General features: G+C 42.6%; 1 protein-coding gene across 3 annotated transcripts in view; it reads left to right on the forward strand.

The window, feature by feature from the left end:
* syne2a (spectrin repeat containing, nuclear envelope 2a) overlaps positions 1-17,973 on the forward strand; it is a 90,080-nt gene that overhangs the window by 9,674 nt on the left and 62,433 nt on the right. For 2 of the 3 annotated variants that reach the window (XM_074614847.1, XM_074614848.1), the window contains exons 13-44: positions 128-240; positions 406-574; positions 856-952; positions 1,062-1,267; positions 1,385-1,537; positions 1,867-2,004; positions 2,133-2,234; positions 2,532-2,699; positions 3,190-3,348; positions 3,438-4,181; positions 4,556-4,690; positions 4,993-5,121; positions 5,265-5,425; positions 5,969-6,305; positions 7,376-7,491; positions 7,596-7,725; positions 7,816-8,678; positions 9,378-9,536; positions 9,638-9,788; positions 9,967-10,125; positions 10,735-10,902; positions 11,029-11,130; positions 11,250-11,453; positions 11,618-11,823; positions 12,422-12,529; positions 13,380-13,659; positions 14,006-14,184; positions 14,815-15,130; positions 15,879-16,040; positions 16,220-16,549; positions 16,641-16,777; positions 17,086-17,215. In XM_074614847.1, coding sequence (XP_074470948.1) covers positions 128-240; positions 406-574; positions 856-952; positions 1,062-1,267; positions 1,385-1,537; positions 1,867-2,004; positions 2,133-2,234; positions 2,532-2,699; positions 3,190-3,348; positions 3,438-4,181; positions 4,556-4,690; positions 4,993-5,121; positions 5,265-5,425; positions 5,969-6,305; positions 7,376-7,491; positions 7,596-7,725; positions 7,816-8,678; positions 9,378-9,536; positions 9,638-9,788; positions 9,967-10,125; positions 10,735-10,902; positions 11,029-11,130; positions 11,250-11,453; positions 11,618-11,823; positions 12,422-12,529; positions 13,380-13,659; positions 14,006-14,184; positions 14,815-15,130; positions 15,879-16,040; positions 16,220-16,549; positions 16,641-16,777; positions 17,086-17,215 — 6,711 coding nt within the window. Of the gene's footprint in view, positions 1-127; positions 241-405; positions 575-855; positions 953-1,061; positions 1,268-1,384; positions 1,538-1,866; positions 2,005-2,132; positions 2,235-2,531; positions 2,700-3,189; positions 3,349-3,437; positions 4,182-4,555; positions 4,691-4,992; positions 5,122-5,264; positions 5,426-5,965; positions 6,306-7,375; positions 7,492-7,595; positions 7,726-7,815; positions 8,679-9,377; positions 9,537-9,637; positions 9,789-9,966; positions 10,126-10,734; positions 10,903-11,028; positions 11,131-11,249; positions 11,454-11,617; positions 11,824-12,421; positions 12,530-13,379; positions 13,660-14,005; positions 14,185-14,814; positions 15,131-15,878; positions 16,041-16,219; positions 16,550-16,640; positions 16,778-17,085; positions 17,216-17,973 lie in introns of all 3 variants that reach the window. The other variant, XM_074614846.1, reaches the window with a different exon arrangement.

Consider the following 17,973-nt stretch of genomic DNA (forward strand, 5'->3'; position numbering starts at 1 on the left):
TGAAACCCTGAAGTAGCTATGGGACAAGAATGGGACAGATGTTTACTTTATATGAACAAACGGCATGACAATATTTTTAGACTTATGCCATTAAACTTCTAATAATCTTGTTTGCTGTTTTTTTCAGACTTTAATTAAGGAGATGAGCCACCACGTCAATATCCTTGATACCTTCCATAACATGGATGACTTGGGTAACATAGTAGTGCCCCTTGAAAAGTTTGAAGAGATAAAAAGACGGTACGTGACGTAATTATTCAACTTCTGTTATTACTGAATCGTATTAAAATCAATATTGACATTTAAAGCCATTCATTTTTAAATTCCTTGTATTCAAATGATCTACAGTTTGGTTCCAATAAAATAATGAAAGAATGCATTAACACCTTCTTTATTTGAAAACAGCCTAACTAATATCCGAGTTACAGCCAAGTATCAAGGGATCAAGTTGGAATACCAGGAAGCCCGTCACACCGTGCTGGATCTCCTGGGCCGCATCAGTGCGAAGGTTCAGACCTGGAAAGCTCCCTACAGATCCCAGGAGACGATTCTTCTGCTTCTGCAGGACTGGCATGTACGTATCTGAAAGAGCAAGACATCAAACTTTGTTACACCAGTTCCAGAAACTATTGTGAGCAGTATTACTGGGAGATGGTAACATGAGAGGTTTTCTAAAGGGACTCTGGTGCTCGGAAACCGCTTTTGTCCACAGGGACCAACAAAATCAACACAAAATAAAAGTTCCTCGTAGTAACTTTAAACAAACGTCAGCATTTTTAAAAATCTAGTCATCTGACAACTTGTACTTTCTGAAAAAACAGCAAACGTAATCACTTTTCTTGGTTTCTTTTCTAGGAAACAGTGGAGCGCCAAGGCCTGCTTTTAATCCTGATGGACGCTCTCCAAAACCTGAAGGAGAAGGCGAATGCTTACACCAGCAAGGCAGCGCTAGGTATGAGCTAAATGTGTAGCTTAATCTTTGTCGTGAACACTGTAGATGATAGATTTTATTTTTATTTGTATTTTTATTCTTTACCTCCACACACTCTTCTCTCCTGAAGGTGAAGATTCCCAGCTTGTTACTCGTCAGGTGAAGGAAGCAGAAAAAGAAGCTGAACTGGTCACACAGGCTGTGGCGGCTGTGAGAGGGACAATGGACAGAGCGGTGTCTGCGTGGGAGACTTACAACAAGTGCCTCACGTCTCTGCAGACATGGCTGACACAGAAGATCCATTCACACGCCCAGTCTGCTGCTGAGGCCACGCAGGTAACCTCTTATCTAGAAGTCTGTCAATGAATAACTCAGAAAGATTCCTTTATGACTGTCTGTTGCAGTTTGAAAGCTGCAAGATTATTATTTTATGTTTTGCTTTGGTTAATGTAGGACATGAGTGAGTGGACGTCATGTCAGGCCAAGTTAAACGAGGCGGGCAACTCGCTCATTGAAGTGACAGAATCTTCAACCAGCCTCGCTCTGGCCGAGCAGCTCAGCAAAGTCAACAAGCAGTGGGCTGACTGCATGAAGAGGACAATGTTTGTAAGTATGCAGGTTCTCCCTGTTCTTTCCACACGGGCACAGACTGTACATGAAGGTACAGCCGAGATTAAATGAATACAACGAATTTAAAATGTTCATAATTTACAGGATTAATCTCAAACTGTTAGGATCAAGACCTGTTACTTTATTTTGAATGTGACAAGACAAAATGTGACATAAAAGGTAACTTTAAACATCAATAAAGATTGCTAGTCATCAGTGTTGTGAAGGTTACTTTAGAAATGTAATAGATTACAGTTTACTAGTTACCCTGTTAAATACGTAATGTAACTATTTAAATTACTTCACCTAAGTAATGTCTTTCTCAGGAAGTGTCATCGGAGCCCAGTGTCGGTCCCTTGTGTCTTCAAATGGTGCATTCACTGACCCGGGAGGCCAACTGGCTACTGAGGCAGCCGCTGGACGTGGCCTCAGTCCCACTGAAGGCCAACAGGCAGAAACTACAGGTTGGCAATGCTACAAATTCATTAATGGATGAGTAGATAAAAATCAGCAGCAAAATATAGGCTCAGATTTTAAATCTTTTCATGCCTTAGCTAGTCTCTCTGTTTTTACTTCTTGTGCTTTTTATCAGCTGCTGAGTAAAAAGATGGCAGAGGTGGATCTTTCATCTCTCAGTCCATCCTCGGACTTTCAATCAAGCCACACAGAGAACCTCCAGCAAAATCTCCCACAGGTACTCTGCTGCAAAAACTCTCTGACTGACTGTGATGCATTTCAACAGGCCTTGTTCCTTCTTCTAGTTTTTGACTAAACCCATTCTGAAGCTTTATTAAACCAGTACACATGTGAACATATGCTCAATTTTTATATAAGACTAGAAAGAGGAAATGCTGCAGTTGTTACAATTACAACATTTTCACAAGATGTGTTATTGATCTATTATCCTGAGTGCATAGTGCTGCTCTCCTGTGTTGTAGTGTGACAAACTAAGGGTAAGGTTCAGTCCTGATTGCTTGTATCTGTATGACAGATGCTTGCTGAAGCAGAGAGGGCGTATGGAGAGCTGCAGCGGGCTGCGTCCAGGCTGGAGGGCCGTCTGGCTGAGCTGGACCACTGGAGCACTGAGGCTCTGGACTGTTACCAGCACCTAAAGGAGAAACAGCACAGACGACGCTCTTCATTGGATCCTACGGCCAAAGTCAGCAAACCAAAACTTTGTTCACTTTCTATCTAATTAGGCATTATTTTGTTTTCTACGTTAAATGACGTCAAATTGCAGCTTGTGTTTTGCAAATAGGGTGAAACAAACCCCAGATTTTTAACAATAACGTTTCTGACGTATTTTTTCACTCTCTCTGTCCCCAAGTTTGACCTTATGTGCTCATTGCTGTTTTGTTTTTACACTGTTTCCCAGTATTTACCTGTAAATTGTGTGGGTGCTGTAGTAGTGTGACACCTTTTTCCATGAATTTTCCAGTTGACTATGTTGCCAGATAATATGCACATAAACTTGTGGTGTGCACAGACTGTGTGGGCCAGGGGGAGCATCAACACTTCCTCTCAGTGCCTTTGGTGTGACTTTAGGGCAAATATAAAGCATTAATGTCTCCCGTAAAGTTTGGTTTAGGTCCTTAGAATCAAACAATACAGTACAGATATCACATTGAAGGCTATATAATCCTCCCTAGGTGCTGATCTCTCGAGGCTTGCAGCTGGAGAACCAGGTCGTAACTGAGGGAAAGGATCTGCAGGACGTTGTGGCACGAGTACAGACAACCTCTCCTCTGCAGCACCTCAGTACCTCTGGCTTTCAGAACAGGATCTCAGAGGCAGTCTCCCACTGCCAGGTCAGTTAAATCAGTGAGTGGGAGCTTTCAGTTCCTCAAGTTATTCATATTTCTATGAGACTTACTTTGAATGTGTTTTGTTTTTTTAGGAGATTCTTGGGCTGTTTAGCTCCGTTGGGTTTCTGCGACATGTCGAAACAGCCCATCAGACACAGAGGCAGCCAGAGGCAGGGTTGTTTGTTGTAGCCAGAACCAAACATGTAGACCAGATTGGGAATGTTATGCTGCAAAGCCAGGACCAACATCAGGCTTCACCTGAGATTCCATGTCCTACGCCTCGACGAAGAACAAAAGGTCTCCAGGGTCGGCCTAAAAACCAGAACACACAGGATAAACCGACCATTGTTATACCACATGTTAAGATCCAAATGCTGCCTCAGCCGCTGAGGGAACCAGTTCCTCATATTCACTCTGTAAAAGAGGCTGAATCTGAGCCCATGATCCAGCCTCAGTCATTTTCAAACTCCCACGCTCGAGCTTCAAGTCAAAATGATCAACTACTACCTGCTTTGACCCAAACTCCTGTTGGACCAAAAAGACCTGCTCTGTCTAAAAATGTGTTAAGTCCAGTCCCAGAGGAAAAGGAGAGCTCACCCCTCTCACAAACTCCAACATCAAAATCCAGAATGAAATGGCAACCAAACACTGTACAGAGTGTTAAAACACCTCCACAGCCACCGGTTATGGACCGCAGCGAAGTTCATTCAAAAGCCCAGTCAATGGCGAGGAGCAGACTGGAGAAGGCCAGGTTTCATCTGCAAGGACGCATCCAGCAAGCCATCAAGTTATTTGGAGGCAAAGAGATTTCACAGTCTCAAGCCAAGAGGAAACAGGTACAGATTTACATATTAAATGATGGAGAATAAGGACGTCACTCACCCTTTTTAACTGTCCGAAAACAAAAGTATATTATATATTAGTCTTTATTCATCTTGGGAATTTTTCATCATTTGCCAAAATTCCACTTTTGCACTTGCCCGTTATTGTGTGAGACATTTCAAAGTGACTGTAAAAGCAGCTTTCAACCCACTTGTTGCTTATCGAATGCTTAGAATAGAGCGAATGTTTTTTGTGCAACAACATCCAGACCTCCAAAACTCAAATCTCAGAATTAGGACCCAATCTGTAAAGGTCTGTGGTGTTCTGCTTTGCATAGCTTCCAGTCTTGTCTGTGCACGTTTGTCCAGCTCTATGTCTTTGTGTGCAGAAAGCTTTAAAGAGTCTGCAGCCTGCCATCCTCGAGGAGTTCCTGGGTGCTGTGGAGGGTTTGGGGGCCTTTTGCACTGGGCCCCAACTCCAGGACTTGATGCTCCTCTCTGACTCGGTCAGAAAGCAGTGGGAGGTATGACGGGGGCTGTACACAAAAGACGGTTACACCCACTATAAAGGAGTGGTATTGATCCTCTCGTCTAACTCTCACCCAGAAAGCAAAAAGCTCTCCATAGTAACTGTTTTACTTACAATATCTAACTTTTCTGGTAATCCTGTAACACTGTAGCACACATTCATAACTGAAGAGACCAATTAATTCAGTATTTTGGTGTTTCCCTTTAACTTTAACAGCCATGATATACCATGATAATCTGTCAGTATGTCAGTTTATGTCAGATAATTTCAGTTTCTGCTTGTTTGTGTCATACTCAGGATGTACGTAGAGAAATGGCCGCCTTTGTTCCCATCTTGTGGTCTGTTGTGCAATGTGAAACTCAAACTAACACTCAACTGCATGAAGCCACTGACCAGACTGACCATGACTCTTTGCTGCAGCAGCAGGTATTTGTCATAACTCCGTAACATAGCATTAACATCTGATTGTGCTGACTGGCAAACTGTATGATATCGGCAAAAGATCAGAAAGATGGTAGATAGTAGGTAGTTGATTTCTGTTTCTCAGAAGTTCCCATTCCTCCTCCCAGGTCGTCACGGACGGAGCTGCGTCTGTTGAGGTTGAATCACTCCAAGAGCTGTGTGACACACTAACACCAGGGAAATCCTCCTGCCAAGCAACAGACCAACCGAGGGAGTCAGATGAAGCACAGGAAACACAACCCAGTGACACAGTGCTCCCGTCTGACTGGTAATATAATGCTAAATAAAGACATGATGAGGTGTAATATACATAACCACACTTAAGCAGGAAATCTTACATGTATTTTCACACATGTCTGCTCTGCTCTGAAGCAAAGGTAATGCGTTTCATTCCTTCAGTCTTGTACAGACTCATATCATACTCATACTCAACCCCTCAAAGTCTTGGACTTGTCTCGGTCTTGATACACTCTGGTCTTGGTCATTACTTAGTCTCAGTTTAGGTGGTCTTAACTACAGCACTGGGTAACACATTCAACATTAAGTAGATTGTCAGGTTGTAGTCATTTTAATTTACTAAAGTTGGACAGAAATAGAACAGAATTTTGTGATATTAATTATGAGTCTATAAACTGTGAAGTGAGTTAAAGTTGAACTGCATGGTTGAGTTGAAGCAGACAGATTATTTATTATCATTTGTCACTCTGTAATCCTTCAAGTCTATTAATCTTAATGAGATTCCTGCAGGTCTGAGTGGGTTCTATCTGACTGGCCCCAACCTCCCACTGATAAACCTTTTTTAACTCAGCAGGGGACGGCAGCTCCGGGGAAACACCCCGCTGAGAGCGACTGGCGTGTCGGCCGACTCACAGCAGAGCAACAATCTCCCGCAGAAACAAAGCGTGGACGGCTCACAACAAGACCCCTCACCTGTGTGTGGTGCTGCGTCAGTGCAGCCTCGTGGCGCTGATATCCTCCAGCTGCCAGCTCGGGACGTCCCAACAGAGAGTGAGGATGACCTGATGCAACGTAAAGGCTGCAGGTCAGGGAAAAATCTTAAATCCTCACTTCGAGCCAAAGAGCAGCCGCTGAAAGCTCGTCTACTGCACATCACAGAGAGCAACCAGCAGACCCAAGCTCATCTACAGGTAGGAAGAGAACACATATGTTTGTTTTTCTTGATTTTCTCAGGATCAGGATGGAGGTGGTTTCAGTGCTAATGTTTCATTAGATGTAGCACCCACTCACTGTGATTTAGAAGATGTTTAGATTCCACGCTTCAGTTTTAATTCCCTCTCTTTCATACAAACATTGCTTTAAAGTTGTCAGTGTCTGTACTCAACAGTACATCATCATTTGGGTGAGTCAGGCAGTTCTGTGGCCTGCTACACTCCTCTCTGTTGCAACCAAAGTTATAAGACACATGACATTTATGCTTTACATCAAAGAAAGACAGCTCATTGTCATAACTTAGATGCCGTCTTTTTACTTTAAATCCTAGACATCCATGTTTTTACACATTTTGCCTTCTTCGGGATGCTGATGCTGAAGAAGGCAAAGTAATGAGTATGCTACTTTCTGCCTTTTTCTTTGATTTCTACCTGCAAACTAGAACGTCACTAGAATAAGTGTGCTTTTACATTTCAGTTTTTCTTTTTTTATAACTCTTTTTATTTAATTTTTAGAGATACAAAATTAACAGAATTAACTAAATTGACACCAGATATCATGAAAATTATAATAATAAAAATAGTAATGAATAAAATAATACAAATAAATACATACATAATTGGATAAATATACAGTATACATCATAGACATTTAATTTTAATTTTTTCACGTTTTCTTTATCCAAACATTTTGCCTGTCCAGCTTTGTAATTTGAAGTTAATATGAGACGGGTTTTTGCTGTAACTATTCCAGCGAAATGGTAACACAAAGAAAAACACTATGATGTGACTTGTAGTTAAACTGTGTATGCTGCATATGTTAATTACCCTAAATTAATCTTATTTACTTTATACACTGCATTTAAAGTGTCCTTTACTTAAGTCTTCCTGGTCAGAAAAAACCTCAGGCGTCTCATTGGCTGACCTGTAGAAGACACGGCACCAGCTGCAGAGCACTAATCCTCAGTAATTGGATAGGCTCACTCGCCGCTCCATCTCTTGCTCTTTCCTTCTCTGGACTCTTACTATGCGACTCTCCCATCTCCCAGGCGGTTGTCAGGGGCGACACCGTGGAGACCAAGCAGGAGGTTGAGTGGACCCTCCTCCCAGAGACAGCCGCCATCCAACAGGAAGAGCACTCCTCCAAACAGGAAGTACTTAAAAGGTATGGGTTAATATCTCAGTTCTTACATTTCTGTTGTTTGAAGATTTACAATTCAGTGTAGATTTACTTTATTTATAATAACAACTTTCTTTGGTTTGTGTCAGGATGACATCTCTAGAGAATACTGCTGACCTGATGGCGCTGATCACAGAACGACTGGACCGGATCGTCAGAGAGTCTGTGGACATCTCCTCCTTCACCTTGGCTGATCCCAGACTGCTATCTGATTTAAAGGTACATCTATATGTTTTTATAACAATTGACACTTTAATTCAGAGAGTGAAATATGCAAACATTATTATCAATCCCTCTTGCGTTACCCAGGAGATGGATGACAGACTGCGGTCTGAAATGAGAAAGCTATCGGAACGAGGAGCTGAAGAGGAAAGACGAGCCACATCCCCGTCATCCCTCTGCCAGGCTCTCCACAGCGGTGTCCATCATCTTGAGCAGCTCAGACAGCGGCTGGAGAAGGTTCAGTCAGCGGCCCGGGCTCTGCATCGCTTCCTGGCCACGGTGAGGGAAGTCGAGGCCGAGATCCGGAACCTGCTGGCGAACCAGGACCCCAGCAGACAGCAACACGAGGCAGACTGGGAGCAGGAGAGACACTCTTGGCAGGCAGCAATGCAGCAGAGGTTGCAGACTGCCGCGGAGCAAGCTGATAGCGTTGACAGCACTTTAAAGGCAGCGGGGATGACTCTGACCGTGGATGGTGCAACAGTGACGTGCCAGGATGTGGTGACATCATTGTCCCAGCGAGCTGTGGACGTGGAGAAAGAGCTGATGAGAAGCAGGAAGAGGGAGAGAAAAGATGAGTTATTTCCAGTGGGAAGAGAGCAAATCCAGGAGTTGAATCCTATGCAGATACGTCAGACAGACACTGGGGATGGTGCACCACAGGAGCTGGAGCATCCCACTCCAAGTAGGAGGGAAGAGGAGGCAGGGTTGGAGGCCAAAAGGAGTAGGCTGGAAGGAGATGAGAATGATGCGAAGACACGGACGTCTGAAGGGGATGTCTTGAAAGCCGAGGACCAGAGAAGAAGAAGAAGCCAGGTTAAGAAAGAAGGAGAGGAGAAGAAGCGTTTTATACAGAGGAGAGTTGCCTTGTTGGGCGCTCTGAGGGAGATAAGGGGAGCAGCGGAGCAGCTGAGATTACAGGAGCCCTCCCTGCCTGCTCTGCAGCACAGGTACAACACTGATCTGGGTCCAAAAACTAATACCTCTACACCCCTACAAAAGTTTCATGCATTACATCTAACAAATACAACAGCTATATGATGCTTAAAGTTAGGGGAATATTACAATCTAAGATGCCATGTTCAAAATAGAAATATTCTAATGGTATTATACATTATTATATTATGCACGCATAGCCTTATTGGTATGCTAAAACAATGATAACTCTTAAGAAATAGTGAATGTCAGTACCCTCCATGTAACCCTCTGAGACCCGCGATCCTGACTGACTTTACTGTCTTTCAGAGGCTGTAGCAGCTTCAGGTTTTCGAGCTAGAGTGAAGATACAAAAAACTTAAGGAATATATTGGAACCAACCATAAATAATGCTCCAAAGTTATAAGTTATAATATATAAAAGTTTGCAACAACTTATGAGACGTAAGTGCGCATGGGAATGGACATCATAAACTTCCATCATAATGTTCTAAACACTTTTACAATTTATTTTATGAATGAATCTTGACACAGTGCTGAACTGCATCTCAAATTAATCTTCAGGTTCCCAGCTTTCAGATGATGTTCACCACTTCTATGTGACATCTACTGTTGACCTGCTATCTCCCCCTAAAGACCCCCTGTACCCCTCTAAAAAAGACAAATACTCTATTGTGGATCTCGTACACTAATGATTGTTTTCATCTCCTGCAGGACACGTGCCTTGACAGAGCTGGAAAGTCGTCTTGCTGGCCACCTCGCTGAGCTGCAGCACCTACAAGATGAATCCTCACAATCAGGCATCCCTGATGGGAGTCAAACCAGAGAGGCGGAGGATGTCTGGGAGGAGGCGACAAAAGCCGTAACTGAACGGTAAGGGGGAGCCGTTTCAGTCCTTTGTGATTTACTTCTATGTCAAAGTGCTTTGCTGAGTTTGGTGCATTTGTGTGTTGTGTTATGGATCACATATACAGGCTGGAGAAGTGCTTCGCCCTAACAGAGCTGCTGAAGAGGTTTCAGAGCATTCGTGGTGAGCTGAGTGGGACACTGCAGAGGGCAGAGAGCACCATCAGTGAACAAGCCTCCTACATGGGGAGAGACAACCTGCAGAGACTGCACACGAAGGTATACCACACTGTTTCATTAAGGTGTTTTGTGAGTTTGGGTTGTTGGTCATCTTGCTAAATGAAGTGCAGTCAACGTAGACCAAATCATTTCTGTGTCCCTGCTATATCATTGGCTCTGGTTCTTCATTTGTTTGGTTGAGTGTGTTTTATATGTGTTGTTTGTGTGTGTTTCTCAGGTCCAGGAAACAAAAGCGGAGCTGATTGGCCTCGGCGACGGCATAGAGGAGGTCCGCAGTGTCTGCAGGCAGCTTCACACTCATCTGCGTAAGATCCCAGAATGCACCATCATCCCATTTGAGGATGAAGCGGATGCTCTCATGGACCGCTGGCTGGATGTGAGTTCAGTCACTTTAAAGTTTCAACTCGCCAATTTTTTACAAAACTTTATACATTTGCTTTTAAAATATAATAATATACCACCACAGGAAACAACCTGTGTTGATATATTATAATTTAATTTATCAAAAGATGTGGCATTTTTTGTTTGTTTGTTTTCATGATAAGCCAATATCACATTTCTATTTTTTCTTTTTTGTATCATAGAAAATGTTAGTTTTTGCATTATTATTTTGCCTTTTTGTGAATGTTAATCTTTTCTCAGTTAGTATTATTTGTTTATTTTGTGTTATTTTCTTTGCAAAATTGCTCACGTACTGCTATCCTTGGTCTCTGCTGTTTCAAATATTGGCTTTCAAAAATATCTATCACAGAAGAGACATTATGTTAAACCTCTACATTTCAGAAGAATCTTTTTTTTAACTGGTTTTCTTGCAGAGGATTCAGTATTTTACGTACTGTTATTAAAGCAGGATTTACTGCACAAATAGTATCTACCCTTGTGTTTTATGTGTTGCTGCTCTATGTCATTTCTAAAGTCTTATGTTGAGTTGAGTTGGGTGTTGTAGGATGAGTGCTCGCATTCATTGCAACTCAAATTCTTGCAGATTTCAGAGAGAACAGATTCCCACCTTGAAGGCCTACACCGTGGTCTGACTCTGTGGGATGGGGTCCTCCAGCTGGGAGCAGACATGGAGAGCTGGACCGCCAATAAAGTAGCAGTATTTGCTCAGTCTCCGTCCTTTCAGACAGAAGACGAATTCATGGCCTTGCAGGTAAAACTGTCTTCCTGTTTCATTCTGTAACACACAGGGTTGGATCTGTCCGGTTTGTTTTATGGGTTGTTAAATGTTCTCTAGAGTTGTTTTAAACAATGATCATCTCCCTCTAACTGTCTCCAGAATGAGATTGTGGCCCAAGAGGAGAATATGAAGCGTTTCCACCGAAGAGCCACTGAGATTCAGGTGCTGCTTCATAGCACAGAGCCTCCTCTGGAGCTGCAGGTACAGCATGCAACTTTTGTGTTCAGGGTGTTGGTGTTTCAGGCTCATATGTTGCAGACAGATACAGTTGATCAGATGGAGTTACAACAGGTCTCTTGATTGATTTTTGTTTTGTCTAGGTTGTGGAGACCCAGATGAGGAAGAAGATGGAGCAGCTGAAGGAGCTTGTTTTTGAAGTGGAGGACGTTTATAGGCAGATGGTGGCTGCTAAGGGACACATTACTGCCAGGATGGCTGAATGCTTCAACTCCCTCCAGAAGATTCAGGACTCCCTCCTCACTCTCACTGGTTCAGACGTTGCAACAGTTCTTGCAAAACTCAAGGTAAAATGTTGTATTTAGTTTTATATGTGTCGCAAAGTGTACAAGAAACATGTGATTTTACACTTCAGAGAGAAGCTATAATCATGTAAAAATTCAACACATAGTAGCAGTAAAGTGTGACGATGAAGCTAGTGTCACCAACCGTAACTTATGTTTCTCTTCAGGATCTACTTTTTGAGCTCCAGACGCAGGATGAGCAGGCAGAGAGCGTGCTGGAGGATCTGCGTGTCATGGCCTCCATAGCGAGTCCAGTCAGCCTTCAGAGTCTGTCTGCGGACGCGGTTAAGCTGCAGGATAAAGTCAGAAACACCCAGCAGCTCTTCTCTGAGGTGGAAGAACAGACTGAGAGGAATATCCAGGCTCTGGACAGGTAACAAGTTTCAATTCAACTGTCATGTAATGTGTACAGAAATGTTGATTAATGCCTCTTCTCAACATGTAGCATGCAAACACACATCAGTCAACATAACATGCAACAATCACACATTACAATAAGAGCTTAAAAGAGCTGCTGGTCGGGTATTTCTGGCGCTTGTTCAGATGCTTTATGTTTCTTTGTCTAATAGCTGCTCGATCACTTAACTGTGTTTCAAATGTTGTCATCAGGGGATCTGCATAAAAAAAACAAAGCAGGCAAACCAGACTTTATGTGACTGAACAGCGTAGCTAATGAGTCTCAAAGTGTAAGAGCTGTGTGAAAAGGATGAATTGTGCTCAGTAAACCATGCAGGGTGCATTTTATATTGCCAACCATACTCTGTAACAGACGTAAGTTTTGAGTACAAACAGTCTGAGGGATTAATACAGTTCAAACTCTGGAGACAAGATAAGACAGCAGGACGGGTTCAACTTGTTTTCTGAAGTCTGAAGAACTATTTTCTCTCTATGATGTCACTTTAATCTGCAGTGTATTGTACTTATGCGTGTCTGTGTCGTGCCTGCATTAAAACTGTGTGTGTGTGTTGTAGGCTGCAAAGGGAGGGTGAGCATTTGGAACAATGGTTGCAAGGCGTTGAGGAAAAAGCAGCAAAGGAAGAGGATCTTAGTCTCCTGCAAGAAGAAGCACTTCAGCAAAGGTGAACTACTGTTTTCTGTGTCTGGATGCTTTATTTAGTGTGCACTCTTATATTTTATATATTCAGTTTATTGTGGCTACAGTTGATATTCTCACTAAATGATAGTAACATCTTCCAAATGATAGAAAACTAAAAGGATCATTTAGATGCAAATGTGTTCAGTTAGACCCAGAAGGTCGTAACTAAACTCTGTAACCCAGCACTTGAACAGCCTGCAGGAGTTCGGTGTTGTGATTTTGATGAGTCAGGGATGATGGGGGCTTATATAGCCTGTTATTTTCTAGAGACGACTGACTCATCCTTAACCACATGACTGTTTGTTAGCACACAAAAGGCTTGAAACAACACAACTTATTATTTATCCCACCTGTTATTTCCATTTATGGTGTAAGACCCAGCAATTTTAAAGGGCGTTAAATATCTTTAAATTCACTATAATCATGCAACCCTGATTAAAAACACTGTTTGGAGAGATAAGGTCTGGAGCTCACTGCTATAGTTAAAGCTTTTAATAAGCTGCAGCATTCTTACATATTATATTTTTACTTATTTAATAAGGTGCAGCATTACAGCTTTAAATGTTTACTCCAAGTTGTCTGATGCAGAGATTCCCTCATCCTTGAACACATGGTTTCATTATGAAACTTTGTTAACTAAGTGTAGATGAATATCTTATTTTGTTTTCTTCTTGTGCACACTGAAACAGCTGCAGGTTGTGACAAACTCCCTACTGATTTAACTATGCTTGTACATCCTTGGTGACCTTTCCCTCACTTTTAGTCCCATCACTAACATCTGGAAGTGTGAATAACTGAGCATCATCAAAATTGCCGATGTTTTTCCCCTGCAGGGTGAGGACAGAAGTCATCAATCAGCTGGTGTCATCCTTACAAAGCAGCGCACTTCAGCAGTCTGCTGTTGTGGAGGAGAGCAGCAAACTGCTGAAACGATACCATAACTTTGTAACCAACGTACAGCACGGCTCCACGGAGGAGCAGAGCTCTCTGAGCAGGGACGTCGAGCTGTTTCAGACTCTTTTAAAGTCCACTCGGTGCTGGGTCGGAGATCTGAGACAAACTGTTGACCTCGTCATCCAGAGTCCCGTAGAGCAGAGACTTCACTGTGCTCGAGTAAGAAAACATTGTCACAGTTTGTCTACATATCTCCTTAACTCTTTTACTCTGAATCACCTTTTGGACATTTTACAATAAGCAAAAAGAATATTTTAAATAACAAATATTTTACTTTGTTCTCATGCAGTTTTAAAATGTCAGTAGTGTGCAGTGTCATTCAAGGGTGTGTCTACACAGTTCTGTTGTTTCTTTTCATCTACATTTGTTTCTACTTGTTCTTCAGTAAGGAGTGTCCCATTTGTTATTGCACAGATAAAAACACTCAGCAACACGCTCTTCAGTCCCTGCAGTGACAGGTCGGTGCGATCGCAGTGTAACTAATCTGTAAATATATATCTTTCAGGCTGTGGTAAGTGCGACGGCAGAGGGGGAGGCTCGCCTCGAAGAGCTCAGAGTTACTGGAAATCGTCTGAGCCACAGACTGAGTGATGAGGACGACCTGAAACGGGACGTTCAGGAAAGCATTCAGAGAACAGAGGAGCAGTGGAGGAACCTTCTCCAGTCAGTTCAGCCTCATAGCAGGTGAGTGGAGCAGATAACACCTTTGAGACAAACATAAAGAACTTGTTGAGTCCTCACCTGTCCATTTACTAAGATTTTGAGGAAATAGAAGCACATCATGCTTTAAAGCCCCACATTTCCCTCCAGCAATTTTTTTGTTCTTTTCTACACTTTCCCAACTCTCCTGCTTTTCCTAAGAGACTGCACATCTAGCAGCCTCTTCTAGCCTCTGAAATTCCTCTGCTACCAGTTTCCTCCTGCCAACTGCTGATGCTTTGTTCCATGTACAGTAGGCTGTGCTGTGGTATACTTAGTCCTAATCTCCCACGCCCATGCTGTACCTGCTTTACAAAATCCCTAAGTGTAAGTGCTGCCTGAACCTGTAAAACTGCATCCCTTGGCTTCCACTTCCTCCCTGCTGAGACTGTTGCCTCTGTACTCTGTACTGCTATATCCATAAACTCTTACAGCATCATCTCCAGCCTTGCTTTCACACATTTAAACTCTGTTAAAGCTCCAAAATACCTTTTCCAAGCAGGGCATTTTCTAATAGCTCTAGCTTCTCTACATCATACACTGTCAGAGGCCAAACAGTTGGAGTTTGTCTGTCTCTGTATTAGTATTATTAATTTGTTTCTCTTGGTGCTTCAGTGCTCTACAAGCTGACCCAGACCTCTCCTCCTCCTACCTGGCCCGACGACAGCAGGCCTGCCGCAGAGTGGAGGAGCTGCAGCACAGAGCTGCTCAGCTCCCAGCTTTATTCCCCTGGCCCGGCTCCTCTGAGCGCAGACAAGTCTGCCTTCTAGCCCGTCAGCTGCAGGAGGAGGCTGAATCCCTGCCATTAACTCTTACCGGCCTGGCTGAAGAGAGGAGGGAGCTGGCTGAAGGAACCATCGACGCCATCTGGAAAGATCCCTCCTCGGCTGAGCTGGAGACCTGCTGGTCATCTCTAATGGATGAGCTGAAGGTAGAACTTTTCAAGTTCAAGTGATAATCATGTTTTAGGTACTTCTGCAGTTGCCTGCGAGTACATGGAAGGATTGTAGAGTAGCTTAACTAATTTGAAAAAGCATAAACTAACTAACCTGAGACAGTTGTAACACCATAAAGCCACGTTTTGCTGTTTACTATAGATTGCATTAAACCTAGTTTAAGTTGAAATAGTTAGCTAAACATTCTGGATAAACTGGTGAAAAGGTAATGGATAAACAATTAAATAATTCACTAAAAGTAATGGATCAAAAAAATTACAAAGTAAGCTAAAAGAAATGGATAACAGTGAAATAATTATTACAAAATAATTGGATAAACCAGTGAAAAAGTCATCTAAAAGAAATGGACAACAGTGACATAATTAACAAATAAATTATATATATATATACAGTTAGGATAATCAGCTAAAAATAGTCGATAAAAATGTCAAACAATTAGTTAAAAGTCAGTTGAAATGTATTATCTATCAGCAATAAATACATGGTTAAAAGCTCCAACTTCTGCCACTCAACGTGATAGTAGTAGGATTTACAAACTTAGTGTTGTAGTGTTGACATCCAGTTTAAAATCCATTGAAATGAACACATTTGGAACATGCAGGTCGGGCTGATGGACGGATTCTTGTGGCTCATCTGATGGGATTTAAGAACCGTAATAAATAAATGAAATTACATATATATAATCCCTCTGACTGTGGCTTGGTGTGCCTGAAATGTCCACAGGGTGTGTGTTCCCGCCTGGAGGAAGGTGTGTGTAATGAGGAACATTTTGGCCGGTCACTGCAGGACTGTCGCCATAAATTGACATCCCTGCAGGAAAAGATGTCAGCCTGTCAAGCCCAGAAAGAAACCTCTGGACGGATCAGTGATGTAGCAGCTCTGGAGGTGAGCTCCATAAAGCAAACTGACTCTCTGAATCAGGAACAAGCTCTGTTACGCTTTTCATTTCACATTGCATTAAAACCTTGAAAAAGACATTTTTATAAAGGGGATGGAGAATTCCCCAACATGAAGCCACACATATTGCATTCCTGTTTATCTATTTGTTTCTCTCCACTTTTCAGGCTTTGCTACAAGAAGCAACCGACATAGAAAAAGACCTTTCACAAATTGTAACACTCAAGGACTCCATCGCAGCCAGCTCCACAGCCGAGGCCCAGAGCAGCCTCTCCCAGCAAGTCAGCGACCTCCAACACCACAAGAGGGCACTAGACAGTAGCATCAGAGAAGATCTGGCTCTGCTCACAGAAAACAACAACCAGAGAGTTCAGCGAGTGAAGGAAGAGGTCTCCTGTGTGCAAACAGCTCTGAAAGACCTGGCTGAAAATCTGTGTGGGAACCGTGAAGTGTTGCATGAAACCAGCCAGCTCAAACAGCAGTGGTCTACAATACAGGTATCCTAGAAGATGTATATCCCTGAATAACAGTATGTAACACGTTCATGGGGAGATATAGAAGCATCAAAAGCATTTATCTCTCTTTCAGGACTGTGATACCAGGCTGGCAGAGTTGGCTGCTAAAGTTCAAGACTTGCAGAAGACTGGAGAGTCGAGCATCACACAAGAGATGCTTCCTGCAGACGTCACTTTGACTGTTGATGCGGTTGCTAAAGACCTTGACAGGTACTTCATCATCTACAATCAGGGGAAATCTGATGTCTTTACTTTTAGACTTTTCTGGAGACTTCTCTTTATTCCAGGATGACTCTGAATGGAGGTTTATGGACATACATTCTGCTCAAAATCTAATTGTTTTATGCCACAAATGAGGAAGAGAGTCCTTAAATTCAAGGTTTTTGGGCCTGTGGTGAGAGGCTGATAGAAAAGTAATTTGCAATGTAATTATTGAAATTGTTATTATTCAGTTATGCCAGGAAAAGGTCGCTAGAGGGAAGGCTCATTGCTCTCTCTCTTGTTTTCTCACTCTGTAGCTTGACGTCCATTTGTGTACAAAAGAAGCAGGAGTGTGCAGAAAGCACTGCTAACAGGGTGAGAGAGGTCATCAACCAGCTGCAGAAGTGGAGCCAAACAGTACAAGCTGAACCGTCATCACCCAGCCAGGTAAAACACACCAATGTGTCCTTACATTTATCGATGAATCCATTTATTTAAACCCAGAATATTAATTTATATATAACTAGAAGTGCACTCGGAGAGCGCAGACCTCCGCCAAGGCAGGTTTCATGTTCGTCGTGCATTGATGTATTTGCAATAAATTTAACAAACAAACCGAAACAAAGATGTAAATGTCATCAAGAATCCAATCTCATCTGTTCAATTCAACTCAAAGGATAAGGGTGATTTATTCCGTACCTTTATTGTAATATAAGACATGAAGAGTTCAAACCAATAATGGGTTTGTTCGTCTCTTAATGCTGTCAGACATCCCCAGCCTGTCAGAGGCTCTCAGCCCAGAGCACATTGATTCTTACTGATCTATATAATCCCATGAATGCAAAACAAGACCATCTATCCAATCCCATCTGGACCTGCACTTTGTGTTAATACCAAGACTATTACCTTTTGCTGTATCTGGCTCAGGACAAAAAGCTATGATTGTTCTGCCCAGCAGGACTTCAGAGCTGTTCTTAAAATGCCACCGGTCCATCCTCTATTCTTCTTCTTCTATCCTCATACCTTCTCTTCTGTCTGGTACATGCTGAACATAATGCTGTGGCTAATTTTGTCAAAGGTTTGCTCTTTGGCATTACTAAAGATCATAAACATGCTGTGACTCATTTTTCCATCAGCTTCACCGGCTGCTGCCAAAACCTCTTAAAGCTGAACTCCAACTGTGCTCTTCTGGTTCTGCCAGTCGT

The sequence above is a fragment of the Sebastes fasciatus genome, chromosome 18, assembly GCF_043250625.1.
Source record: "Sebastes fasciatus isolate fSebFas1 chromosome 18, fSebFas1.pri, whole genome shotgun sequence".
Classification (NCBI taxonomy): domain Eukaryota; kingdom Metazoa; phylum Chordata; class Actinopteri; order Perciformes; family Sebastidae; genus Sebastes; species Sebastes fasciatus.